The sequence below is a fragment of the Desmodus rotundus genome, chromosome 5 (genome assembly GCF_022682495.2).
Source record: "Desmodus rotundus isolate HL8 chromosome 5, HLdesRot8A.1, whole genome shotgun sequence".
NCBI classification, from domain to species: Eukaryota; Metazoa; Chordata; class Mammalia; order Chiroptera; family Phyllostomidae; genus Desmodus; species Desmodus rotundus.
The window spans coordinates 50,741,851-50,769,546 of NC_071391.1; the positions used below are offsets into that span (position 1 = coordinate 50,741,851).

Sequence of the window (27,696 nt, forward strand, 5' to 3'; positions counted from 1 at the left end):
CATTCCACCAAAGGGCACGAGGGTTCCCTTTCCTCCACATCCTCGCCAGCCCTTGTTTGTGGTCTCGGTGGTGGTAGCCGATCCAGAAGGTGTGGGGTGGTGTCTCACGGTGGTTTTGATTTGCATCTCCCTGATGATACTGAGCACCTTTTCGCGTACCTGTCGGCCACATGGGTGTCTTCTTTGGAAAAATGTCTATTCAGATCCCCTGCCTATTTTTTAATCAGATTGGGTTTTATGTTTCTTGTTTTTGTTTGTTTGTTTTGCTATTGAGTCTTTTGGGTTATTTATATATTTTGGATCTATAAATATGCAGGAGCTTTTTGGTTTAATGTAGTTCCACTTGTTTGTTCTGCTTTTGTTGCCTTTGCTTTTGGTGTCAGTTCCAAAAATATTATCACCAGGATCAATGTCAAGGAGCTTATAGCCTATGTTTTCTTATAGGAATTAGATGTTTTCAGGTCTTACATTCAATTCTTAATTGGTTTTGAGTTGATATTAGTGTAGGGTATAAGATGTGGTCCAGGGTTTTCAACACAAGTTATTGAAGAGAATGTCCTCTCCCCATTGAATATTCTTGGCAGTCTTGCTGTATAGTAATTGGCTGTATGTGCATGGGTTTATTTCTGGGCTCTCTGTTCTGTTTCATTGGTCTGTGTATATGTTTTTATGCTAATACCAGACTATTTTTATTACTATAGCTCTGTAACATAGTTTGAAGTCAGGAAGCATAATGCCTCCAGCTTCGTTCTTCTTTTTCAAGATTGCTTTGGCTATTTAGGGTATTTTTGTGTTTTCGTACAAATTTTAGGATTGTTTTTTCTGTTTCTGTGAGAAATGCCACTGGAATTTAGACAGGGATTTTATCAAATCTGTGGATTGCTTTGGGTAGTATGGACATTTTAACAATGTTACTTCTTTTTCTGTATGAACACAGTATATTCTTCCATTTATTTGTATCATCAGTTTCTTCAATGTCTTATAGTTTTCCATGTACAGGTCTTTTACATCCTTAGTTAAATTTACTCCTAGGTATTTTATTTATTTTTTTGATACAATTTTAAATGGGAGTGTTTCTTAATTTTTTTCTGATAGTTTGTCATCAGTGTATTAAAATGTGCCAGATGTCCGAGTCTTAATTTGGATCCCGTTACGTTCCTGAATTCATGCATCAGTTCTAGTAGTTTTCTTTCGGTGGAGTCTTTAGGGTTCTCCATATGGTTTGTCATCTGCTAATAATGACACTTCTTCCTTTCCATTTCTTCTTTCTTGGATGCCTTCACTTCTTTTCCTTGCATGACTGTTGTGACTAGGACTTCCAATAGTATGTTGACTAAAAGTGGTGAAAGTGGACATTCTTTTGTTATTTATGATCTAAAGGAGAAAGCTTTTGGTTTTTCCCTGTTGAGTGTGATGTTGGCTGTGGTTTTGTCACATGTGGCTGTTATTACGCTGAGGTGTGCTCTCCCTGTTCCCACTTTGCGGAGTGTTTGTATCATAAATGGGTGCTGGATTTTGTCAAATGCTTTTTCAGCCTGCATTGACATGATCATATGGTTTGAATCCTTCACTTTGTTTATGTGGTATATCACATTAATTGATTTGTGAATATTGAGCAACCTTTCATCCTAGGAATAAATCCCACTTGATCATGGTGCATGGCCTTCTTATTTGTGTATTACTGTATATATGTAGGTGCTTCTATGTTGGGTGTGTAAATGTTTACAAGGTTGTTGACTTTTGTTGGATTGATCCCTTGATGATTATGAAATGTTCTTTTTTGTCATTTGTTATAGCCTTTGTTTTAATGTCTGTTATGTCTGATGTAAGTCTTGCTACCCCAGATTTTTGTTTCCATTTGTGTGAAATATGTTTTGCACCCCCTTGCTTCCAGGCTGTGTGTGTCTTTCAGTCTGAGGTGGGTCTCTTGGAGGCAGCATGTGTGTGCGTCTTGTATTTTTATCCATTCAGCCACCCTGTGTCTTTCGATTGGAACATTTAGTCGGTTTACACTTAAAGTAATATTGATAAGTATGTAGTTATTGTCATTTTATTATTCATGCTTTTGATCTTTTTATTTTTTTCCTTCTTAAAGAAGTTCCCTTAACATTTTTAGTAATATTGGTTTGGTGGTGATGAACTCCTGTAGCTTTTTCTTGTCTGAGAAGCTCTTTATTTTTTCATTAAATCTTAAACGATAGCTTTGCTGGGTAAGTAATCTTGGTTGTTGGTCCCTGCTTTTCATCACTTTGAATATTTGTGCCAGTCCCTTATGGCCTGCAAAGTTTTTGTTGGGAAATCAGCTGACAGTCTTATGGGAACTCCCTTGTAGGTAACTAACTGCTTTTCTCTTGCTGCTTTTATGATTCTGTCTTTGTTTTTAACCTTTGACATTTTAATTATGATGTGTCTTGGTGTGGGCCTTTTTGGGTTTCTCTTGTTTGGGACTCTCTGCTTCCTGGATTTGTGTCCAGGTTTTCAATCCTTTGCTCTCTCTCTTTCTGGTGCCCCTATTATGTGAATGTTGTTACATTTGATAACTTCCCAGAGGTCTTTTAATTATCCTCATTTTAAAAAAAAATTCATTTTTCTTTTTGCTGTTCTGATTGGGTGTTTTCTACTCCCTTGTCTTCCAAATCACTGATTTGGCCTTCTGCGTCAGTTATTCTACTGTGTATATGTGGGATTTTTTTTTCCAACAGTAAGCTAATCTACTGTCGATTCCCTCTAATGTATTTTTCATTTCAGTTACTGTATTCTTCCTTTCTGACAGATTCTTTTTAATGTTTTCTATATCCATTTTTGTTCCCTATCTCTTTGTTAAAGTCTCAGTGAGCTCGTCTCCGCTTCCCCGGAGTTCACTGAGTACCTCGTAGTCAGTGCTCGAACTCTGTCTCTGGTAGATTGCTTGTCTCCATGTTGTTTAGTTCTTCTGCAGTTTTATTCTGGTCTTTCTTTGGGACATGCTTCTTAGTCTCCTCCTGTTGACTGGGACTCCCTGTGCTTGTGTCTCTGTGTTAGGTAGCTCTGCTACATCTCCTGGTCTTGGCAGAGTGGACTTAATACAGTAGGTGCCCTGTGGGGCTCTGTGGTGCAGCTCCCTCGTCACCTGTGCAGGGTGCTCCAGGGATATCTGCTGTGTTGGTTGTGTGCACCCTTCTGTTGTAGTTGAGTCTCGATTGCTGTTGGCTGGCCAGTGGGAGGTATTTACTCTGAGGCTGCTTGGCTGTGAGGAATGGCCGTGACTACAATGGATGAGCTGTTGTGCAGGGGCTGACCCTATGGATTGGGGTTTGCTTTAGTGGGGCTCTGGTGTGGTCTGAAGCCAGCCACTGGGTGTGTCAGTTTTGGGGTCTCTTGAGAGAGGCTTTGGTGCAGGCCAAGTTCAGCTACTTCCTGTGTCTTGTCCAGAGCAACCTGGTAGGAGGTACAAAGTGATCTGCAGTTGGTTGCTGCCTATGCTGGGCTTGATGGTGCCTCAGAGAAGCTAAGCTGTGAACCGAGGCTGGCTGCCACTACTACTAGATTTGGGGCCACTTAGCAAGAGTTACGGTGCATGCTGAGGTGAGACGCTGCTTGTTAGGGCTTTGTGATCCTTTGGGATATTTTAGGAAAGTCTGCAGTGTGAGCAGAGACAGGCTGCTTGTATGGAGAAGCTGCTGGAAGAGGTTCAGGTGGAGCGTTCCAGTTGGGTGAGGCAGGGTCTCAGGGAATCATGAGGCAGGGCACATTGTGTTAGCTAAGTTAATGGAGAGCTCAGATTTGGTGCTCACCCGGGCCTGCCAGGGCTCAACAAAGGAACAATGGCATCTGCTGGCACTTCTGACCCCAGTGAGCTGCCCTGACCCCTGTGTCTCCAGCCCATACCCTGAAGTTACTCAACTCAGCCCCTCCCCACAAGTCCCTGGCACTTTTTGAGCTGATGTCCCAGCACTGGAGCTCAGAGTGAGTCTGTGAGTGGCTAAGTTCATGCAAAGGCCTGTTAAGGGTGCCTGGGATTCCAGCGGCTCTATCCCTGCTGGTTTTCACAGCCAGCAGTTATGGGGACTTCTCTTCCTGGCTTTAGAACCCTGCTCTGGGGGGCCTGGTGTGGTTTTGGGATCCTTTGCCCCTTGGGGAGGCCCTGGACTGCTGAAATCTCTCTCCCATTTCTTAACTACCACATGTGGGTGTGGGACCAGCCCATTCTGCATCTCCACCCCTTCTATCAGTCCCGACGTGGCTTCTTCTTTCTATCCTTAGTTGCAGGAGTTCTGTTCAGCTAGTCTTTGGGTTGTTCTCCAGAGTATGTCTAATTTTGTGAGAAACTGCCAAACTGACGTCCAAATTAGTTGCGCCATTTGCATTCCCAGTAGCAGTGAATGAGAGTTCCTGTTGCTCCACATCCTTTGCAGCATTTGGTGTTTTCAGTGTTCTGGGTTTTGATCGTTCCCATAGGTGTATCTCTTTATCTTAGTCAGCATTTCCCTGATGACACGTGGTGGTGGAGTGTCTTTTCATGTACTTCTTTGCTATCTGTATATCTTCTTTGGTCAGATGTCTGTGAAGATGTTTAGCCTATTTTTTTTTTCAACCGAGTTGTTTTTTTCTTACTGTTGAATTTTAAGAATGCTTTGTATATTTTGGATAACAGTCCTTTATCAGATGAGTCTTTTGCAAATATTTTCTCCCAGTCTCTGGCTTGTCTTCTGATTCTCTTGGTGTTGCCTTTCGCAGAGCAGCAGTTTTTAATTTTAATAAAATTCAGCTTATCAGTTATTTCTGCCATATCATTTCTGTTGCATCTAGAAGGGCATCAGCACATCCAAGGTCATCCAGGATTTTTCCTGTGTTTTCTTCTAGGGTTTTCACAGTTTTGTTTTCTATTTAGTGCTCGGATCCATTCTGAGTTTGTTTTCATGATGGGTGTAAGGTGTCTCGTTCAGTTTTTGCACGTGGACGCCAGTTGTTCCAGCGCCCCTCGTTGACTGGACTGTCCTGGCTCCGTTGCGTCGCCTTTGCTCCTGTGCCAGTGTTCAGTTTACTGTACTCACGTGAGTCCTTTTCTGGGGTCTCTGCTCTGTTCCACCGATTCATTCAGATATTCTTTTGCTAATGCCACACTTAGAGGCCTTTAAAAAAACCCCACAGTGTAAGCAAGCTTTGCTTTGGGCTTGCGATTTGACTGCAAGTCGGTTTGTTCTCGCTGAGCTTTGGGTCCAGTGGGAGGGGGTTGGGTCGCTAGGACTTGCTAGTGGGCTGCTGCTGTGCTTCGCAAACTGCCTGCTGAAGAACCAGCTTTGTTTATTTATTTTTTTCAATTTCCAGTCTCTGCAGACCATCACTTTTGCAAAATATAATAAAATGACTTAGAAAAAGGGTTCTGTGCTTGTGTGGTCCTAGCAATGTCAAGTCACAAGTGTCTAAATGCTCGATTTCTGAACTTACCTTGTCTCAGACTGCTTCATAGAGTGCGCTTCGGTAGCTCTGCTCTGCACAGCGGGCTCAGGTCTGATCTGTCTGCCCAGACTTCTCGTGAGGAGCTGAGCTGGGGCCTGGGCAAATGACTGGGGCAGGGAATGTGGGTGTCAGGAGGGGCTCCTTCCCATCGCCCATGAGGTCAGACCTCTATCACTTGGTGCCAGTGTATCCTTACAGTGCCCTCTTCTCTCAGCATCTTCTTCACACTGACCCCGCCTCCCTCATTTAAAGGGAGGGGGACAACGTGGGATGGGCTTAGGCATAGTGGCAGGGGCCCTGAGGAGGAGTTTGAGAGCAGACTTTGAGGGCTGAGGTTGGAGCAGGGTCTGCTGCTCCCAGTGGGTGTGAACACCGTTTCCCGGGGAAGCAGGGCACAGGGTGTCAGTGGCTGGCGATGGTATTGGCAGGGAATCTGGAGCATCGCAGAGAGTCCCAGCCTTAGACCCTTGGCACCATAGGATGTAGGACATTCAAATCTTTGAATCTTGGAGTCACGGGCTGTCAGAAGTGGGAGGGACGTCAGGGGTCACCTCATTGTCCAAGTCAAGTCGTTCACCTGCTCCTCCTCCCCTGCCCCTGGGCCAGACTTGAGCTGCAAGGGTCTCTTCTGCCTTTAAGCCTGGAGGCTCTGGGTTGCCCGCAGTATGGGTGAGTATAGGCCCCTTGGGTACCCTTGGCTAACCCTGGTGCTCCTGCTTTGTTTCGAAGCTTCAGACACTGTGTGCTCCGTTTGACTGAGAACAACTCACAGCCCTTGATGACCAAGCTGCAGTGGCTCTTCGCCTTCCTGGAGCACAGCCAGGTGAGTGCAGGGGGAGCTGGGGCGTGATGGAGAGGAGGCTTCGGTCTGACATCCTTCCCTTCCCTGGGATCTGCCTGCAGTTGGCTATCAGGCCCCACTTCCTGGTGTAAGAGCCCCAGTCCGGGCTGGCCTGGGTTCATGGCCAAAGCCCAGGGAGCCAATTCGGTACCTCTTACCTGACAGGGTGCCTCCTTAAGCCCTCTTGTGTGCCGTGCTGCCCACTAGCACATTTACCCACTGATGATTCTCTCATCAGTGATTTGGTCCATTGCTTTAGGTGTTGCTGTGTTCATCTGCTGTCATTTTTGATCACTCACATTGCTAGCTACCCTGAGGACCATATTTGCTTTGTCCACGGTCTCTGCCCTCATGGAACCTAAAGGCCTTGGCCAGGCTTATACAAGGCCCGGTGTGGGGGCATGGAGATGAGTCAGCAGCAGCGCCTCCCTCGTAGTCAGGGGCGGGGGGAGATGGACCTGCAGATGACAGCTGTAATCTTGGACAGAAGGAGATGCAGTCTGTTGTGCACATGCAAGGGAGGAAGAGGTTGGTAATGATGGGGAAGGGGCCATTCAGAAGACATCTCGGAAAGGGTGACATCGTGGAACAGGTGCCTCTGAGACTTGGATTGTAGCTAAGCTTTTGGCGAGGGAGGAGGGTATGCTAGGCAGAGGGAATGGCAATGAGCAGGCACCTGGAGAGAAAGCATGAGGTGTGTCAGGGAAGAGCAAATGCCTAGAGGGTTGTTCATCCCCGTGAGCCCGATGCCCGCTCATAGGCCGCGTGGGTTTGGGGGGACGGGATGGGTCGGGGATGACTAGGGAAGGGAGGACTTCAGGGAGGAGGCTGGAGAGTTTGGGGCCCAGAATCCCCAGGTAGACCTGCAGCCCAGCATGCTGTAGAGCTGGCTGCGGAGCAGCCTCCTGCTCCTGACCCTACCTTCCCCTACCTTGGTCCTAGCGGCCTGCCATTTCTCCAGAGAACTTCCTTTCTGCATCCTGGACACCCTGGTTCAGCCCTGGCACCCAGCAGGACTGCTCGGAGTACCTCAAGTACCTGCTGGATAGGTAAGGGAGGCCAGGCCCGGGGAACGCCTTACCCCTCCATGCTGTTTTGCCCCCCAACTTGAAATGGGGATGCCGCAGCGCACTTGTGGAAGGCTCGGAAAAGTGTGCCGTGAGTGCGGGGGCTGAGTGTGAGGGAAGCTGGGGAGATGCTGACTGGCACTGTGACCCGGGAGTGGTAGGTGTGTGCACACAGCACTGCGCTTACCCGAGTGTGTGTGTGTTTTTGTCACTGGTCTAGGGGCACACGCACGTAGATACGCATGTAGCAGGTTTGTGTGCCTGTATGCAGTAAATGTGTAGTGTGTGTGCCTGGCTTGTGAGTGCATGGAGGCCATTTTGCACATGTATGTGTATTCCCTGTGCAGACTCCTGCGTGATGTGTATGTGTCTGATTGTGTAGCCAGCTGAGTAAGGCAGATGGCATGAGGCAGGGCAGTGTGCTGGGAACGCACCCGTGTGTGTACGAAGCCCCATGCTCCCTGCTCCAGGCTGCACGAGGAGGAGAAAACGGGGACTAGGATCTGCCAGAAGCTCAAGCAGTCCAGCTCACTGTCCCCGCCTGAGGAGCCCCCTGGCCCAAGTTCAACCTCTGTGGAGAAGATGTTCGGAGGCAAGATCGTGACTCGGATTCGCTGTCTCCGCTGCCTCAATGTCTCTTCCAGGGAGGAGGCCTTCACGGACCTCTCGCTGGCCTTTCCCCCACCTGAGCGCTGTCGCCGCCGCCGCGTGGGTTCAGTGATGCTCCCTGCAGAGGGCATCGGAGCCCCAGAGCCTCCCCCGCCATCCCCGGCCCATGTCCAAAGCAGGGTGGGTCCTCGGAGGCAGAGGAAACACTGCATCACAGGGGATGTCCCCCCAGCAGTCCTGGACATTGAAGGCCTGGGCCCCCAGGGACCTAGGGGGCAGGGCGGTCAGGAGGAGGAGGAGGTGGAGAAAGAGGAGGAAGAGAAGGAGGAGAGAGGAAAGGAGGAAGAAGACAGGACCAGAGAGAAGGAGGAAGAAAGGACCAGAGAGGAGGAGGAAGAAAGGACCAAAGAGGAAAAGGAAGAGGAGAAGGAGAAAGAAGTAGAGGAGGAGAAGAAGGTGAAGAAGAAAGAGGACAAGGACAAGGACAAGGACAGCCTAGGCCCAGGTACCCTCAGGGCCAACCCTTCTGGGGAGGGCTCCCGCTCTGTCCTGGACCTGGTCAACTACTTCCTGTCCCCTGAGAGGCTGACGGCAGAGAACCGCTACTACTGTGAGCTGTGTGCCTCGCTGCAGGAGGCCGAGAAGGTGGTGGAGCTGAGCCAGGGCCCACGCTACCTCATTCTGACCCTGCTGCGCTTCTCCTTTGACCTGCGCACCATGCGGCGCCGCAAGATCCTGGACGACGTCGCTATCCCCCTGCTGCTCCGCCTGCCGCTGGCCGGGGGCCAGACCCAGGCCTACGACCTGTGCAGTGTTGTGGTGCACTCTGGAGTGTCCTCGGAGAGCGGTCACTACTACTGCTATGCCCGAGAGGGCGCTGCCCGCCCGGCCCCTTCTCTGGGAACTGCCGACAGGCCTGAGCCTGAGCACCAGTGGTACCTGTTCAATGACACCCGGGTGTCCTTCTCCTCCTTCGAGTCAGTCAGCAACATCACTTCCTTTTTCCCCAAGGACACGGCCTATGTGCTCTTTTACCGGCAGCGGCCTGGGGAGGGACCTGAGGCTGAGCCAACCTCTCCGAGAGTCTGGACAGAGCCCACCCTCCACAAAGACCTGATGGAAGCCATTTCCAAAGACAACATCCTTTTCCTGCAGGTGAGCAGACCTGTTGGGACCTCTGGGCTGAGCTCCTGGGTAGAAGGGCTTCCCAATACCACTCCGGCTAGAGGAGCTACTGCTCCTGAGTCTCTTCCTTTTTTCTTTTGTCCATTCATTTACCACTTAGTGCTGGGGTATATTGGTGGGCCAGATACGGCCCCTTATTTCAGAGCATCAGACGTTGAGTAAGCACAGTTTTCATGTGCTGAAGGACCAGCGTGGGGTTCAACGGGTGGAGTCACACAGGTGGCTACAGAGTGCCTCTGGGGCATCCAGGGGACCTCCCTTTCCAGGGAGCCTCCTCTGTCACTGTGCCTTTGACTCTAGTCCAGGGGTATCAAAGTCATTTTCACCGGGGGGCCACATCAGCCTCGTGGTTGCCTTCAAAGGGCTGAATGTGATTTTAAGACTGTATAGATGTAACTAGTTCTTAACTGTTAAGTGAGAGCTCGGTGCTGCAGCTGGGTAGAAACAAGGTGCCGGGCCGGGTAAAACAAGGTGGAGGGTCGGGTTCAGCCCATGGGCCTTGTCTTCACCACCTGTGCTCTAGTCTTTAGTGTAAAGGGTGGTGTCAAAATACTTAGCAAGTAGAACAGCAAGGGCTCTGACCAGTGAGAGGGGCAGCGGCCACGCCAGGACCTCTGAACAGCGGCACCTGGAGTCGGTGGTCATGTGGGGAAGGCGGCACCTTGGGGTGGGTCCCCAGGCCTGGTGCCAGGAAGCCCTTGGGAAGGTCCCTGTGTGGTGGGACATGACCCTTAAAGTCCTTGGACCTCCTGCTTCCCGGGGCCACATCAAGCCCTTGGTTGTCACAGTCTAGAGTGAATGAGTTCCTCTCCTCCGAAGGGCTGGGTTTTTGTTGGAAGAAGGAAGAATGATTTTGCAGCCTAGAAAATAGGGTGGGAGGACGGATCCTTCCCACCCGTCTTCCCGCTGAGCTGGAACCCCTCTAGGGCAGAAGCTGTGGCTCCTCTGGGCCTTGCTTCAGGGACCAAGGACACTCAGAAGTGTGGGGCACTGGATGGCGTTGGGGGAGGGAGTGAAGGGAGGACGCTCGCTTCAGAGCCTGCATTTTAAGCTCCCTCCCCTGCCTCCGTCTGTGTTCCAGGAGCAGGAGAAGGAGGCTCGGAGCAGGGCGGCCTACATCTCTGCGCTCCCTGCGTCTCCGCACTGGGGGAGAGGCTTTGACGAGGACAAGGATGAGGATGAAGGCTCTCCCGGGGGCTGCAATGCTGCTGGTGGCAATGGCGGAGACTTCCACAGACTGGTCTTCTAATATGAACCCTTCCCTGTTCCTGCCTGCGGGGGGTGGGGGTGCCACAGCCAGCCTCAGGGGTGGTCTTGACCCCTGTCTTCTGGGAGCCAGGTGGGGGCCCAGGTCTCAGGCAGAGGTGCTCTGCCAGGCGGGGTTTGAGGGAGGCTGTGGAGGCAGGTCCCATCCTGAAGGCAGGTCCTTCCGAATGCAAGAGAGGTGGAGGGGGAGCTTCTGGGACAATGGTCCTCAGCCTGAAGGGTACACGGAGGCCCAGATGCAGAGGTGAGGGCCGAGCGCCTTACACTTGGCCTCAGGCCCAGACACTGGGCTCGACCCCCTTAGGATTTTACCAAGTGTCCTGGTCAACTCGAAGCGCCTTAGACGGACACTGTAGCCTTGTCCCCTGCCTACTGCTGACAGGGCTGAACGTCACTCGAGTTCTGCCATTAAGTAGCATTGCCCCTCCACTCCTTTTAGACAGTCCTGTCGCTCTAGTATAAAAAAGTGGAGCGTGAGCCACGCCCTTGCACAGAGAGAGGGGCTGCCTTGTTTCTCCGAGGTAACGCGGTGCCTGCCCATCTGTACCTTTCCTGAGAGGCACGCAGGTGCCTCGGAAACTGTCTGCTCCCTGACACGCAGCAACGCGTAGGGGTGGGGACAGCCCCCTCACAGCGGGAGACCCCCCCCCCCCCCCCCCCCCCCGCCTGCCTCAGTGCCTGGGATGCCACGGTGGGCATCCCCCTTCTGGTTAAGATAGAGAGGCCTTACTTCCCTGCAGATGTGTCTGCGTCTCACGGAGCGGTCTGTCCTGAGGAAGGCTGGTGGCTCAGCTCTGTCAGCCAGCCAGGACGGCAGCGGCCGGGGGCCGGTCGGGGGTTTGGTGCGGAGGAGATGCTGCCCTCACACCACTGTTCTCCTTCTGAATGGAGAGAAGAGGCCCAGGGTCTCAACAGGAATAAAAACAGGTTCTCTGAAGCCTTTCACGCTGTCGTTCTGCCCACCCAGTGGCTGTGATGTCCGCCGCACCCTTGGGTGTTTAGGCAGGAAGGAAGGTACCCCCCTGCTCCGTTGACTTGTGCAGCGCTCCCCGGGAGGCGAGAGCACCTGTCCCTGACGTGCTCTGTGAAGTAAAGGTGAGGATGGGGAGGCCGCAGAGGGCAGAGTCGGAACCAGAGGGGGCACATTCCCCAGAGGCAGGTGCTGGCAGAGGGAAGGAAGAACGCTGTCCTTGTCCTGAGAAGCAGGGAGCCCTTTGCCTTCCAAGGGGCAGGTGGGTGCACAGGCTGCCCGACGGGGTGTCGTCAGGGGACTCGCCTGTCCAGTGGGGCTGGGCCTAATAGCTGGGGATTGTTTAGGCCCCAGAGACGCTACCTGTCCATAAGTAACTACTGCTGATACCACATTCCTCCTTCTTTCCCTCTGACATCCGAGGGATGGGTGGTGTCCTGAGCTGGATGTGGGCACAGGCCAAGGGGATTGCTAGAGGCAGGGCCTTCCCCCAGGTGCCACCCCACTGTGGAGCTGGAGGGACCCCTTGCCACCAACACTGCCCGTCCACTTGGGAGAGTAGAGGAGGTGGGAAGTCAGGGACAGAGGTGGCGGCCAGTGGTGTGGCCAGGGCTTGGCTTCAGGGGCTGCCTGCCTGTGTTGTAGGTGGAATTGAGTTTCAGCCTAAATGTCATGGACCCTTAAATATTAGATCTCAGGGACCAGCGAAATGTCAGCCACCAAGTCACACTCAGGTTCATTTTTCAGTCCCAGCCCAGGGCGCCTTCTAAGAAAGATGCATTGGCAGATGCTACTACAGTTTCCATTTTACACAGCTGGGATACAGAGTCCGAGGGAAGGAGGGTTGGTTCTTGTTTCCAGCCGAGGAGAGCACCCGGTTATGTTCTATCAAAATGAGAGTGGAGCAGGCTGGCCCGAACCTCCCCAGGACCACGAGAGACACAGTTTCCTCATCAAGAACGTGTCTGGGCCGACACGCAGGCACCCCGCAGGCAGCACCGTCCCTCACACAGACTCCGCAGCAGCCACTGAGGTCGTGTCTAACGCACTTTATTGTCCTGCTCAAACACCTCGGTAAAGCGGGCCCTGCCGGCGCCAGGCCGCCCGTGCGTCGCCCCAGCACAAACAGGAGCCTGTGAGCTTGTGCCCACCCCGCCCCAGACCTCCTCACAGGATAAATACGTGTTACACATTTTTTTAAAAGAAAACAATAAATTAATAACTTAAGTGATTAGGCATCAACAGTGATTTGAAAAATTAAATGTCAATTTTAAATGGTAACAGGGCAAGAACCCAAGACTGGGCTTCTCCTGGCCCATTTTCTGTTTCCTGACAAACAGCAACAAGTTTGTGTGAATGATTCTAATTCTCAAAACACATGTAACCAACAAACACACAAGAACACACACCACCAAATATCACACGACAGCCAGAATCTCCAATGGGACCCCGCCCTCGGGTGGCCGGTCTGGCCCCAGACCCCAAGGGCTTGGGGGTCCCAGCATGGTGGCCCCACGGGAGGGGCTGCAGCGCTCTCGCGGCCAGCTTCACCCCCCACGTTGCAGACGAGGACGGAAGGCTCACTCCCTCCTGTGCTGCACTCAGCTCCCAGAGCCCTGTCACTCATAGGGCGAGGGTCAGGGGTGGGCTGGTTGGCCACGCCTGGCCTGAGGCCTTAGCCTGCGGCAGGTGAAGGGCAGACTGGCGTGGAGCCCGAGCTCCAGTCACTTCAGAGTGGTTGTGCTTCTGTCCTGCGAACGGGGCAGAGTTGGTTTAAATGTGGAGGTTATCAAACTCAGTCCAGGGAAGGGACCAGGTTCACTGGCTGCCCACCCCTGGTGATCCAGGCCCTCAAGAGAGGTCACAGAGCAGGGGCTTCCCCCTTAACACAGCGGAGCCTCGCCGCAGCAGGGGCCGCAGACACTGCCCATCTACCCACCCCTTTCACAGGGGGCAGCCCGGGGTGTGAAGGAGACCCTCTCCCTGCAGCTGTCTCCTCTCACGGTCCCTGCTCTGTCTTCAACCTTGCAGACGTGGAGCTGGATGTGGGTGAGCACGGCTCCTGCTGTGGGGGACCCAGGCAGGATGAGCCCTGGGTGGACTATGCTGGGAAAGCATCCCCAGCCTTGCCAGGCTGCCGGGAGAGGTGGACTTTGGCGCACTGATAGGCCAAGGGACCAGTTTTTAAAACTGAGCTGACACGTGTGTACTAAACACTTGGCAGGCTGGGGCTGTGAGCCAGTTCCTCGTCTCTTGTGCTTCCTCCCATCTCTGCCCCTGCCTCCGCCCTAAGACTGTGGGAGTTCTAGGAACCAAGAACTGAAGGGAGGTCTCCTTGCAGATTAGATTTGAACACAGTCTCTGAAGACTCCAACCGATTTAGTTCACATCAGGGCACGTTCAGAAAATGCTGACAAGCGAGCACCCAGCAGTGAACAGAGGAGGCTGTTGGGGCCGAGGACTGAGAGCATCAACACTTGGGCCCATCGGTGGCCTGCGGGGGGTGCAGGGGTGGCACCATTGAAAGTGCTGCTACACGAGACCCTGCATGGGGTGGCCTTAAAGGGACGCAGGGCTGGACAGAGCAAACTGGCGAGCCCTGCCCGCTGTAGGCCACTTCCACCATTGCCATCTCACCTGTGGGAACACGGAGGCATGGACCCACACTGCCCAAGGTCTCTTGTTCCCAAAGCTCTCCAAGTCTCTCCTCCCTTCTTCCTCCACTGGACCCAGCGCTGCTCTCCTTCCCTTAAAAATCTGACCCATTTTCTTCTAAGACCCACCTCAGGCACCTCTTTTCCCTAGAAGCCCCCTTCTCTGATCCCCGTCCCCTCCCACACCTGCCCTGGCACCAACCGCCCGGAGAAGCCGTCTCGCTTCCTCTGCTCAAGCTCCAGGCACTTCAGAATGGTTGTGCTTCTGACCCAGGAATGGGGGCATCAGCATTTTAAGTCTCTCCCATGGCCATTACCAATGCCTTGTGTCCTTGTCTTTGTTTTCTTCACTGACTATGACCTTGTCAAGTGCTGGGATAGTCTGCTTCGGTCCTGTGTCCCCAGTGCCTAGTCCAGAGCCTGGCCACACCAGCCATTAACTGCTGGTTGAGCTGATCTGACCTCATACTAGGAGGCGGGGCTACTGCTGAGAACATACTTTCTCCCAGGATGGTTCTCAGGGAGTGGTCAGGCCATTGGGCTGGTGAGGGGCGTGTACACCCACACAAACTAAAAGGGGAGTGGTGGCCACCTCCATTCGAAACTCCAGAAAGTTTGACCGACAACATTCAACATAAAAAATTCAGATACCCTCCCCTCCAAGCCCCAGCTGGGGAGGAGCCTGGGGTGAAGCCTTACTTCCTGTCCCTGGCAGGGGTGGGTGGGGACTGGCACCGATCTGATGGCCTCTCCAGCCTCGGGAGAAACCTGACCTCTCCTGTCCCTGAAGCCAGGTGTGAGTCCAAGCTGGCACCTGGGATGCCAGGGTTCAACAGAAGGTGAGCGGAGAAACTGACCCGGCACTGGGCCACACTCAGACCTGCCCTGGGCCCAGACACAACCCCAGCCCCACTGCACAAGCTGTCAGCATCCTCACGCGTCTCCTCCAGGCTCTCTCCTGCACCACTCGCTCCCTGTGCTGCTTTCCCTGTTGCCTCTCAGATCCCAGAACTGCCCTTGTGTCACCCCACCACGCACATCGCTCTCCACACGAGACAGCCCTCCTTCCCGCTCCGCTCCACTCTGCACCTCACTCCAGCACTGCCTCCGACAGGCCCATGGGGTGTATTCCCCACTTGCTCTGCTGCCCCATGGCCTCAACCCCTGCCTCTCATCCATCCCTTACCTGCGCCTTCCGTTGCTGCACTGCCCTGTGCCTCTGCTGAGCCCGTTCCTGTCCCAGGGGTGCCCTCTCCTGCACTCTGCATTGCCTCCGGTGCCCCCCATGCTCCCTCCGTCCCGCACTGCTCTCTCACGGCTCCACCAGTCTCCTCTCACCGAGCTCCCGGCCCAGCCCAGTCCGAGCCTTCTCCGACTGTCCCCTTAGGTGGTGGGAACGTGGAGTCTTGGGGAAGCAGCAGAGTGGAGCTGTGGCTCCGCAGTCCCAGGGCCCAACTCCACAGTGCCCTTGTCTCCCGTCTCCTGGGCTCCGAGCCCTCTCCGTTTTCTTGGTTCCCCATCCTCCTCAGCGTTCCTGTCCTTTTGTCCTCATCCTTCTGCCTCTCCCACCCTGCAATGGCAGCACTGCCACTCAGCTGAAAGGCGGGGGCCACTGCAGGTACCAGCTGCCATCTGCACCTGGGGATCTAATTCTTTTGTCCCTCAAGACCAACTCTAACCTTCCTTCTTGACTCCATCTTTTGGTGGCCTTGCCTCGCCCGTGCTGAGGTGCTGAGACAGACAGGGATGAAGGCCATGCCCACTTTGGTCTGCTGCTCCTTGTCTTCCTGATCAGTGAGATGACAGGCTTCTTCCAGGACTTAAGGAGGTAGCCCCGGGGCTGGGGGCTGTGACCCCAGGGGGGCTGAGTGAGGCGTGGAATTCGGCTCGGAGCCCCAGCCTTCCCTCCACACATCTATAGATGCTCAGACCTAAAGGGCAGGAAGAGGCTGAAGGATGCTTTTTGGCAATAGCTCTAACTAAGGTGAGTAGAGGCATGGCCATTACTGATAAAAATCAAAGGTGGGCCCCAAGTGGGCAGAGGAAGTGCCTCGATGAGGCCCTCACCTCCCAGGGGAAGAGTTCAGGGTCCCTGATGTCAAGTGTGTTGAAGGCCAGAGTGGCAGAGTGGAGGGGGTTGGGTGGGAGGGGTGATGGGAGAGGAGAAAGGGGAGACAGGGAGGAGGCAGCTTTGGTGCCTCCAGGCCCCTCTCCAGGCTTGGTGGCCTGCGCGTCACAGCTTGGCCCCCTTGGAAGGCTCGGAGGACTGCCGCACGTCCGTCCACTCTTGCATGGTGCTCTGCAGGGCCTGGGTCTTCTCCTTATCCACCTGAACGTAGTCCACCTTCTCGTCGGAAGTGACGGATGACGTGGATGGCTGAGGGACAGAGCGGGGACGCAGAAGTTGCTGTGAGTTAGCACAGGTGGGGGGCTGCTGGGTGAGCTCTTCCTGAGCTGTCTCCAGGGTTGAGGGGGTGGGCCTTTTCCTGCCGCTTTGATTGGCCTTAGGAGTCTGTCTGCTTTTTCTGAAAGTGGCTTTGGAGCCTCAAGGCCACACTGCATCAACCCCGTGTTTGCTACAACAGCTCCTCCAGGGGAAGGCATTGGCTGGGTGCCAACCATCACCAGCCACTGAGCTGTGTGTGTATCCCCTGGAGAGCACTCTCAGCCACCCCGAGGGGCACCTGTGCAGAGGCAGAATGCCTGCCCTGCTGCCCGGACCAGACAGTGAGGTGTACTTCCTGCGGAGAGCTTTCCTAGGCCTGGAAGTCCCTTCAGAAAACCCCTGCGCCACAGCAGGGCTCTGGGACCCACCCAGACAGTGAGTTCTCTCCTCAGAAAGAGACCGGGACCTGGACACAGGAGTCCCAAGTCTTGACTGTGTCACTGATTGATTCTGGGACCCTCAGCAGGTGTGCTCTCCTCTGCCCATCTGCATGGCAAGGGGGGGGCCTGGCTGGGGAAGCCCCGCAGACCCAGGACGCCTGTGCACTACTGAGGGGTGGTGGTGGACGGGAACCTTGTAAGACCCAGATGAGAGCACAGTCAAGTACAAGAGGCAGAATGAAGGTGCCCTCCACCAGAGCCCGGAGAACTCTGACCCCCCCCCTCACATCGCCCCCAGGCACCTTGCGGTGGGGGCTTGGGGAGCTTGGCTGGAAGTCCAGGGCCAGGTAATCGACGCTGCCGGTGCTCTTCTTAGGGGCTGGACTGTTGGTGCCACTGGGAAGGGGCGACGCAGACACTGGGTTTTGCTGTATCACAAGGAGGAAAAAACTTAGTTAAGTTTAGGGACTAGACCAACCCACCACCCACACACCTCTGGGAGTAAGAGCCACTGGCCTACTGGGAGTCTGTGCCAGCACTTCTCATGTTCTCATTTAAACCCTTAAAACAGTCCTGTGATGTAGGCATGGTTACTATTCTGATTTTTAAAAACAAAGATAACACTGGTTCAGAGGCGTGAAGTGACTGCCTGGGGCTGTACAGCTAATGAGCAGGGATAGGAACCAGGTCTCCTCTCTGACTCCCAAACCTGTACTAATCCCGCTGTACCACATCCTTCCCTGCTAGGACATCAGGCCAAGTCTCATCTAGTTTCCCCAGACCGGGCCTCTGCTTGCTGGCCCCTGAGAAGGGATCACGTTTCTCTCATGCACTGGACATTGGAAAGTCCTCTTTTGCACCGAATCTGCTTCTCTGAAACTCCCTCCCACGGCCTAGAGCGGGGGTCACACCGAAGCAGCCTGCTCCCTGCAGCCCCAGCTCCGCAGAGATCTGGGCAGAGTGGCCTCACGCCCAGGCTGCCCACAGCCTGGTTTCCTCAGCAGCTCTTGAGATGGCATGCAGTCGGACCCCACCCCCGTCCAGCACGCACATGAACTTGCCCAGGACTTTCCTGCACTCATTCTGACGGTAAAGGCGGCAGTCCTATGTTCTGTTTTTGGCTGCTTTATTGGTTGGTTTGCTCTTTCGCTATGCGGCAACTACTGTGTGCTGGGCAGCTATTCTCCTCAGTGAGGATCTCGGGGGGAAACTTGCCACACGCAGCCTGTGTTTAAGGCCCCGTACGGCCTCCACCACAGTGAGTCATCACGTGTGATCTTCCGGACTGTGGAGGACTCAGAACACACTTACACACTTGCTTATGGTCACGGGTGTAGCAGGGTGGGGAAATGAAGGGAAGATTTTTAAAAGGATAGAGGAAGGAACTAACTCTGAAGGGTATACTTGTCACTAATGACTATTCTGTGTGGTTGCCTCTCACACACCCTCACTGGGGACATGACCTGGCCCGCAACCCAGGCATGTGCCCTGACCAGGAATTGAACCGGCAACCCTTTGGTTTGCAGGCCGGCAGGCCGGTGTTCAATCCACTGAGCCACATCAGCCAGGGCACTAATGACTATTCTGAAATACCTGTCTAATCATCTGGACTGCTAAGCCTTTTGGAGCTCCCTCCTGCCCACAGGAAAAGTCCAGACTTCCCAAAACAGCATGTGGGGTCCTTCATGATCTGGCCCCAGTCCAACCTCCCCCTGCCCGCCCCACCTTCAGCCACAGTTAACGATCGTTGTTCTCCTCCATGCCCCGTCCCCACACATATGGCCACCTCCACCTCAGTGCCTCTGCTTTCCCCAGCCTGGTATGACCGCCTGTCCTGCAGGTGCGGCCCCCCTGTGTCCTCTCAGGGGAACTGACCATGCCACCTCTGCCACAGTCACAAGAGAGGCAGGCCTTCTCTGCCTCTTACGATGGCAGCCTCTTTGAGGGTGGGGACCTTGTCTTCATTGCCTCTGATGGTGAGTGCTCATCACACATGTGACTCAAGGAGGACACGCAGCAGCAAACAAAATAACAAACAATGTGGGAACCCCTGGCCCGAGGAGAGTGAGCCACGCTGGGAAGTGGGGACGTGAGAGTTAGGTCTGGGGACTCAGATGGGAGTTGCCGCTGTGGGCCCGGGGGACTCACCATAGGGACGTAGTTCTCTTCACTGTCTCCCGAGTCCGTGCTGGTGATGCTCTGTGTGGAGATGGGGCGGCAGTACTGGGAAGAGCTGGGGTTGAAGGTGTGGCTGTTGGGGAGGGGAGACAAAGAATAAGCCCTGGGGGAGCTTCCAGCCTCCCCCTGGGCTCCCAACCCTCACACACCCAGCCTTCGGCCCTCAGAGCTCCACGCTTCATTATCAGATGAAGCTCTGATACAGCGCCGATACAATTATTCCCACTTTCGGATGAGAAAGCCCACCCCCCGAGAGATCTATGGACTCAGCTGCTGACCACATCATCATGAGGATGCAGCCTTCCTGACTCGCAGCCTGGCCTCCAGTCCCGTCGCCAACCCTAACGGCTCTGTTTGCAGCTCCCACTTCCAAAAAGACACTCACATGGCCCTAGACCAAGACTTGGTGACTGGGGATTTGAAGGGGAGCTCATCGATGACGGTGTTGTTTCTCAGGTCGAGTGGTGTTGGCTTTGCTGGGACAGGAATAGAAAGTCGAGTTATCAGCCATTAACGCCACACATACATACTTACATGTAACACAGCTGTACTTATAAATGCCTTCACATTCATCCAGTTTCACATGGGGAAACTGAGGCTCAGCACGTTTATGTAACCTTCGCCCACACTGACAGGCCTTCAAGACATGTCTTCAGATTCCAAATTACCTATTCTTTGCATTGTCTATATGGTAATCATATTTTCAGAATCCAAAATGAGGACAGAGTCTGACAGCAGAGTATTCTCCCCAGGTTTGGGACTATACAGGAAAATAAGAGATGACATTTGAATTGGAAAATGCCACCATGGCCACTTTCTGCTGCTCCTGGGCCAGGGCTCTGGAACCCAAAGTGGAGGGAGGCGAAGGCCACAAGACCATGTAGGCTTCCATTCAAATGCTAAGACTTGAATTCCCTGTTGGCCAAAGCAATTGGGCTTATCTCTGCCAAAGGTCACTCTACTTCTCCCTTTGAATCCCTGCCACTGATCCAGAGCCAGTAGTGTGAGGTAGAGACAGCCTGGACCTTGAACTTGAACTTCCTGGTCTAGATGCCGGGGACACAGATCTAACTTCATTGAACATTTGCTGTGGGCCAGAATCAATGTCCTAGATGCTTTTCTTCTAAACAAACCTGGGAGGCAGGAATTACTATTTCCATCTCACAGATACAAAAACCGAAGCTCTGAGAATTAAAATGATTTGCCCAAAGGCACACCTAGGAAATCCTATATAAGGATTCCAACCCACATTTACATGGTTTGAATGCTCAAGCCCTCCTAGAAGATACATCATAATGTATCTTTTAATAGATGACTTTGTTAGTCCCGCCCTACTCTACCCTAGATCATACTAACCCTTTTCCCTTGAACAGCACTTTATACCATGAAGTACTTCCACACATACTGTCTAGGCCCCTCGATTCCTCTGGGAGGTATGTATTATATTTCCTATCTCGCAAATGAAGAACAAGGCTCAGAGACACTCGAAGATTTGTCTGCACTCACAGGTCAGCAGGTGGCAGAGAGGAAACCTGCATCTGTTCTGCCCTGACTCCTGCACTCCTCTGCCCATCGGGCTCCTACAGCGGCCAGTCTGTAAGGTGCTAGACCACTGGGATGAATTTGGAGGGTTTGTGTATGTGGGTGTGTGACTTCGGGGTGGGTCAGGCCCCAGAGGCTACCACTTCCTTGCAAGTAAAGGTCAGGACCCACTTGATTGGTAAGTGAATGCAAACAGTCTCTGGCCATCGTCCAGAGATGGGACAAGGAAAGGGTGGACTTACCTTTCCGGTCTGGTTTGAGGTTGCGGTTGACAGGGGGTGGCTGGATCTCACTTCCTCGGCTGGGGCCTCGGTGCATAGGGAGGGCTGTAGAGGGGTAGCCAAGTGGGTCAAAGTGATGGGGCCCTGGGCTCATGGGGATGTAGACGCTCTGGGAATTATCACCTGCTCGCTCCAGCAGGGTGGAGGAACCTGGATTCATGGGCACGTAGTTGTCTTCAGAATTGCTGCTATCCGATCGGCCTATAAGTGTTTTCCCTGGCTAGGAAGGAGAGAGAAAGACATACAGCTGTCACTAGCAAGAAGAAACAAGGGGCGTGGTGAGAATTTATATACGAGGGAAGAAAAGTCATAACTGAGTGAGCTGCACTGTGAAGCTACAAGGTAAACCCTGGGAAAACCCAGTAAGAAAGCAGGGGAGACAGGAAGAAATGAGGTCTATGGGTCCCTTCTAGCTTCCATGGCCCCTCGGGACTCACTTAGAACTTTTGATAAATCTTTGGTATGAAGTATCATCGGTGGCTGGGCCCATGAGGCTTTCCAGATGCCTAAGGTCAAGGGTAGCACAGGCCACGGGCTGCAGAGGTTTGGTTTGAACCCACCTTCCACCTCAGGTGTGGACTCACCATTGGGAGGTCAGTGTCTCAGGCCCTAAGCCAAGCAGGAGCCTATTAGAAGCTCTGGACCTGGCTGGTGAGGCTGGGCCAGTCGTGCTTCCCCAGTCCAGCCTTTGGTGCGACCACCAAGCTGCAGTCAGAGCTGCCACAGAACGTACGACGCAGCAACCCTGACTACAGACTTCCTTCGACTCTTGCCCTGTGTGTTCAGACGCACAACTAAGTTGCTTCTGCTTTGGTTACCTAACTTGCAGTCTTTTCCATGCACCTAAAGTCAGGCTGAGTCTGCTTAGCCGGGGCCTGACACCTTGCAGAACTGTGGTCAGCCCTGTCTAGAAGGCAGCCTGGGACCTTGCACTCCAACCATGATTCTGCCGCCGAGCCTGACTCTGAGCCACCCCTGCCTGCAGCCTCCTACCACGCCCCTCCTCCAGGTGAGACCTCAGGGGTTAGGATGCTGCCTTAGATCTACGTCCCAGAGCCCGAGTCCTCTGTCTTCCACCCCCTCCTGTTCACCCATGGGGTTGGCCAGCCATGTAGTCTAGTGTCTAGTGTACCAAAATACACACACTTCCTCCACAGCAGGATACCTGTGTCTTACTTTCTAAAAACTCAACCCAGGGTGCTGGACTGAGACAAGAACTAGACAGGGTCCTAAGAGGGAGATGCTGCCTCTCTTTGGGTGACCTTTAACCCATCTGAGCTGGTTGAGGACCCCTGGCTGAACCCCACTCACCAGGAAAGAACCGACGCCATCACTCATGGACTCTGCAGAGCGGCCCGCACTCTCTCCACCACGCTGAGGGTACTCGTAGGACTCGCAGGAAGAAGCTGCGACAGGAGGGAGGACCCAGATGCACTACAGTTGACCTGTGTGCTGACACTCACCCAGACCCCCACTAGTGTGGCTCAGGGCCGTCTTAAGACTGCAGACGATACCACTCTCAACCCCCAGGGATAAGGTATTACTTCTGTCACATCACTTCTCAGTCCAGAAAGCCCTCCCAGGCTCCCGGATCGAGCTCCAGTGCTGGTGTCTACACGGAATCCCACCTTGCCCACTTCCGCGCGCGACTGTGCACTTCTCTAACCCCTACAGCACTGACCTCCTGTCCCACGCACCCCAGCGTCACTGGCACAGACACCAGTCACGCTGGTACGCGACCAGTTAGTACAGGTCGGGATTTTATTTCCCCAGCTGAATGTGAGTTTTCTGAAGCGCAGGCCCATGCTTTTTTAATGTCTCTCTCATCTCCATTCTGGAACACAGGTGACCGATCAAATGGTTGATGGACCAAAAGGCTGCAACAAGCACTGAGCCAGGAGTCAGGACCTTGGCCCCAAGGCCCATCTCTGCCCCCTCTGACCTTGCAACCCAGAATAAGCGTCTTAACTACCACGGGCCTCAGGCAAAATGGATACAACGAGGCTTTGTCTCGTCACATTCTGAGGGTCACTACCTGGCTTAGACAACACAACAGACAGAACCGCAGGCTTTGTAAGCTGTAACGCAAATGCAAAATGAAGGGAATTATGAAGAGGTGAGGGGATTAAGCAGTACGAACAGGTAGTTACAGAATAGCCATGGGGATGTAAGATACAGTACAGGAAATGGAGGAGCCAAAGAACTAAGCACGCAGGACCCATGGACATGAACAACGGTGTGGAGACTGCCTGAGGGAGTGGGGGTTGCTGGTGGAGGGGGCAAAGGGGGAAAAATGGGGGCAACTGTAATAGCATAATCAATAAAATATAATTTAAAAAAGAAAGGAAATGTTATTGTACTTTTTCATTACAAAGAAGAGATTATATGCAGAACTGGAATACTTAAGTGGAAAACAAGTGACGACAGAGGTTAGACCCTTCAGCTGGAAGTCCAGACTTTGAACAGAGATTCAAGGGTGGTTCAGGAAATATTCTGTAGGTCTAATTTTGTTCTCATAGTCTGCTGGTCCACATAGGTTTTGGCTTCAGTTTGGACCAGTCCTCTACGTTGAGTTTTGCAATCTCTGGTTTCATTTATAAATGAATAAAATACTATGATTTAGACTTCCAAACCCAGAATATGCTGCATGTGGTTAACCAAGAATGCTCTATCGCGCTCAGTAGAATACCAGTTTCTCTGAGGCAGGGTCCGCTGCACTCGTGCCCTTGCCGCCAGTGCTGGAGGACCCACTAGTCGGGGTCTGAGTACAAGATGTCTGAGTCACATCAGTGACCCGGGTGGTCCTTCGGTCTCTGGGGCATGAATAACCACGAACTAGCAAACTGCTGAGAACCCCCATGCTACCTCCCCCTCCCCCAGCCTCAGCGAGGGCTGCCACTGACCTCGGTGAAGTCGGCTGTTGTCCATTGCAGGGAGCGTGTTGCGCCTGGGGATGGTGGCCGCGGCAGAGACCGATCTGCTGTTTTCACTGACTGGAGGTCTCTGTTGAGGGCTGCCCCATCGTGGTGTTTCTGCCTGACTTGGCTTGGGGGGTCTGGGTGGGGGAGCTATGCCTGAGTCCCCAGGAGCGGGCACTGCCAGGGCGTTGTGGTTCTTGTCCAGCGTGAACGTCCTAGGGATCTGGTAGGCTGAGAGTGGGGTGGCTGGAACATCCATATTGTCCACCAGGAGGTCCCCAAACTCCCGGCACAGGGTGTTGCTGGGCGTCTTGAAGGTGTACACTTCCTCATTATCTGTCTCAGAGCCTGTGAGGCTGCTCTTGGTGTGGCCATGGGAGGCCAGGCTCCGGGGGAGGTCATAGGTACTGTCTCTGAATTCTGTATTGTGCCGGCTCGGCTTGGGGAGGCTATAGAAGCCATGGACTTGACTGCTGACCCCATTGACACAGTGTCCATTGCCCTGGGCAAGTCTCTGTACGGCTGTGTCACTCCTCATGAGGAACGAGGCCCTGGTGCCCTGAGAGAAGCTGGCACTCCTACAAGAGAGAAAGAAGGGAGGGGGCAAAGGGTTAGAGGAGGCCAGGACTGCCCACCTAGGGAGGGCAGCCGGCATGTTCAAAGCCTGGAACAGCTCCTTGGTGTGAGGAAAACACAGGCTGAGGAGCAGGCAGGCCTGAGGTTTATCTCAATTTATTAGCTGTGTGACCTTGGGCAAGGCACTTTCTCTTTCTGAGCCTCGGTTCATGCGTCTGCAGAACCGGCGATTAAAGACACACTGAAGGTGACTCAGAGATTGGACCCTGGCACACAGATGTTCGGTCAACGCTAGCCTTCAGTCCTCTCCCACCCCACGTGGCCGCGATTCGCAGGGGCTGGTCCTACCTGACTGTGTCCCCCTGCCACAGTTATCAACAAGCCACTTACACTGCCAGCATGTTCACTGTTTTAAGTCACAATGTATACATTTGAATACAAAGGCTGAGAGACAGTAGCAAGAACCCTGAAGTCAGAAAACAGCAAACAAACCATCTTCTCCAAGTCTCAGTGTTCCCAGGGAAAATGAGTCAGCTTACGGCGGTTCAGGCATTGGTGCTCTAAGTTATAAAGAACTACTCACATGTTAGCTATAGCTTCACTTTCTACCATATATTATGGCTTGTTGAGAGGCACTTATAAGGAGAACCATCTCTTTCCAGAAGCTTAAATATCTACAGAAAAGACAGTCTCCTGTTTGGGAACTATATTCAGGATAGCAAAAGTTTTATAACTATCTTTTTCAAATTTAGGTGTTTGGGAAATAGGGCAAAATGAGCAGTTTAAAGACCGAGGAGTGGAGGGGGTGGTTTGTGTTAGGTTCCAGTACTGCTACCGGTACGTTCTGAGAGCTTCGGCACCTGTCCCCACGGTGTGACTGAGTGGGTCTCATAGGCTCCCATGGATCCACTTGGCTCTGAAACAACATGAGCCTCTGGCTTTATAAGCATGGTTTTCACATTGGACTTTGCGTTCTGTGCAAGCAGGGATCCAGGTCTGGGCTTCTCTCTCTTACATTATAATTCTTCATGTAATTTCATTTGGGGGAAAAAAAATCACTATTCTAGAACAATCTTTTATACTCAGTCATTTGGGGGGCTGTAAACTTCTAAGAATCTGATAAAAAGCTCTTGGAATTTCTCACCAGTCTAAGATTGTGTGTGTGCATACATACACATGTAAATCTGCATGCTAAATGTGGGCGATGAGGGTGCCACAACCTCTGAGGCCAATCCAGGGAACTTTGGCCTCCTGTGAGCTCTTTCAGCTCACGAGCAGCTTGCTGTATATGGATGTGACCACCAGAGGGTGGTAGAAAATAGGGCCCAGAGGCCTAGACAGAGGAAGGGAAACAGGTGTCCAGGTCAGGCTCTCTCTTACATAAATTTGCACCCATTTCAGTGCCCCAAGCTTCGCCGGCCTCCTCTCTAGGCCTCTGTGTTCTTTCTCCCTTTCAATTCCACTCCACACACATAACCAAGCCAACAGCCATGGGCCTATTTCATTGAACATCTAGCCTTTAGGTAATGGAGTGCTTGGAGCAGAGGATGGGTGAGCCAATGGTAGGCAGAAGGTCTTCATGTGGTTTGCATCTGTCTTTGGTGCCTTTCATTTTGTGTTTTAGAATTTCCAACTCTCAGTTGGATGCCCCTGTCTGAATTAGTTCATTCAACACATGTGTACTGATGTCCTAGACTCACTCCATCTGGTCAGGGATACTGGACAACGAGATGCCTCCTGCCCTGGGGGGAAGGGCGGCAGTGGCGGGGGAGGCAACTTGCACGCAAATCATTACAATCAAGTGGGTAAGTAAGCGCTGTTGACAGATTGATACTAACTCCCCCTGGGGGTGGCAGTACGGAATGTTAAGGGATGCTTCTTCCAAGATGTTACCTTTGAGTGAGTCTGGTGACTGGCCAAGCAAAAGGCAAGAGAAGGGAAAAGGTGTTCCAGTTAGAGGCACAAAGAAGAAGAACACAACCTGGCAATTCCAGGAACTGCAGGCTGCACAGGCTGCAGCGAGTGTGTTAGGAGGTAGGGCTGAAGAAGACAGTGGGGCGGGGGGCAGGCCAGGGCTGATAGGAACACGGGGCCCCTAGAAGGATTTTAAGGTGGAGGTGGGGCTGGGGTAGAGAGAGCATTACAGGTATCCTGCAGTAGCCTTAAACATATTCAAGAACAAATCCATCATTTTCCTCCTGACCCTCCTGTTTTGGAAATGGCACCAGCCATTCAAGTCTGAGAGTTACCCACACTGTGAGTTTTCACTCAATAACCCCACAGGTCCCACTGAATCCACTGCAATTCAGGTCCTCCTGATTTTTCCTATGATACAAGGGCTAGTGGAAAGTCTCCCCACCACCTGCCCAGGACCTCTCTGACCCTCTTGACACCCCACTGACATTTATGTTCCTAACTCCCAAGTGTAGACGTTTTCAAAACTGTCGCCTTGCCTTTAGGATGAAGCCACATTCCAACTGCAACACAGCTCTCCAATCTCTTCTCCTTAGGCCCCCCCTTACCACTCTAGGGTCCACTCAAGCCGAACTTCCCAGTATGCCCCATGCACTTGAGCCCCTGGGCTCAGTTGTGTTGTTTGCTCTGTCTGCAGAGTTCTTATTTCCATCTGGTAAGCTCCTACTCCTTTATCCTTCAAACTCAGCTCAAATGGCACATCTCTGAAAGCTGTTTCTCACCATCCTCTGCCTCCAAGCATAATCAGTTACTTTCTTAACTCTGTTCTTGGAGTGGGTAGCAATTGTAATCTGTGTTATGTACTATTGTTACTTGTCTCCTCCACCAAACCATGATTTCCTCCAGGAAAGAAACTCTCTTAATGCGGTTTTCTTCCCTCAGCACCGGATTAGTGCTTGTCACGTAGTAAATAATGAATACATGTTTGTTGAATGAACAACAAATGAATGTATGAACAGACCAACGAACAAAGAGGGGTGTAGGTGCTGCCAAACCCTTTCCTGAGATTAGCCTAAACCCTTGGGTCAGCAACCAACCCCCATCCCCTTTTGGAACCCACTAGCTATGTCCCAACTGCCTGCTGTCCAGGCACCCTCCTCTAACTCACAGAATGACACGCTCATCTGTAAAGAGGTCCCTGATGGTCTAAGCTCCAACCCCAGGCTTGTGTTATTCACCGTTCTCTGGAATGCTCACTTGGCTCATCAGAACTTACACAAAATGAGCCCTGGCTGGTGAGGCTCATTGGATTGAGTGCCAGCCTGTGAACCAAAGGGTCACCAGTTCGATTCCCAGTCAGGGCACATGCCTGGGTTGTGGGCCAGGTCTCCAGTGGGCAGTGTGTGAGAGGCAACCACACACTGATGTTT

The 27,696-nt window shown here is 52.8% G+C and overlaps 2 protein-coding genes across 3 annotated transcripts in view; one reads left to right on the forward strand and one right to left on the reverse strand.

The window, feature by feature from the left end:
* Nucleotides 1-11,068, forward strand: part of USP35 (ubiquitin specific peptidase 35) — a 31,107-nt gene extending 20,039 nt beyond the window's left edge. For both annotated transcript variants that reach the window (XM_053925358.2, XM_045182056.3), the window contains 4 exons: nt 6,169-6,262; nt 7,223-7,329; nt 7,818-9,111; nt 10,223-11,068. In XM_053925358.2, coding sequence (XP_053781333.1) covers nt 6,169-6,262; nt 7,223-7,329; nt 7,818-9,111; nt 10,223-10,390 — 1,663 coding nt within the window. In that variant the 3' untranslated portion in view covers nt 10,391-11,068. The remainder of the gene's footprint in view (nt 1-6,168; nt 6,263-7,222; nt 7,330-7,817; nt 9,112-10,222) is intronic.
* Nucleotides 11,069-12,411: 1,343 nt separating this feature from the next.
* Nucleotides 12,412-27,696, reverse strand: part of GAB2 (GRB2 associated binding protein 2) — a 177,746-nt gene continuing 162,461 nt past the window's right edge. The window contains exons 4-10 of the mRNA XM_053925359.2: nt 23,762-24,354; nt 22,170-22,264; nt 20,820-21,078; nt 19,421-19,511; nt 19,006-19,108; nt 17,160-17,285; nt 12,412-16,408 (exon numbers count right to left, since the gene is read on the reverse strand). Of these exons, the coding sequence (XP_053781334.1) occupies nt 16,265-16,408; nt 17,160-17,285; nt 19,006-19,108; nt 19,421-19,511; nt 20,820-21,078; nt 22,170-22,264; nt 23,762-24,354 (1,411 nt within the window). The 3' untranslated portion in view covers nt 12,412-16,264. The remainder of the gene's footprint in view (nt 16,409-17,159; nt 17,286-19,005; nt 19,109-19,420; nt 19,512-20,819; nt 21,079-22,169; nt 22,265-23,761; nt 24,355-27,696) is intronic.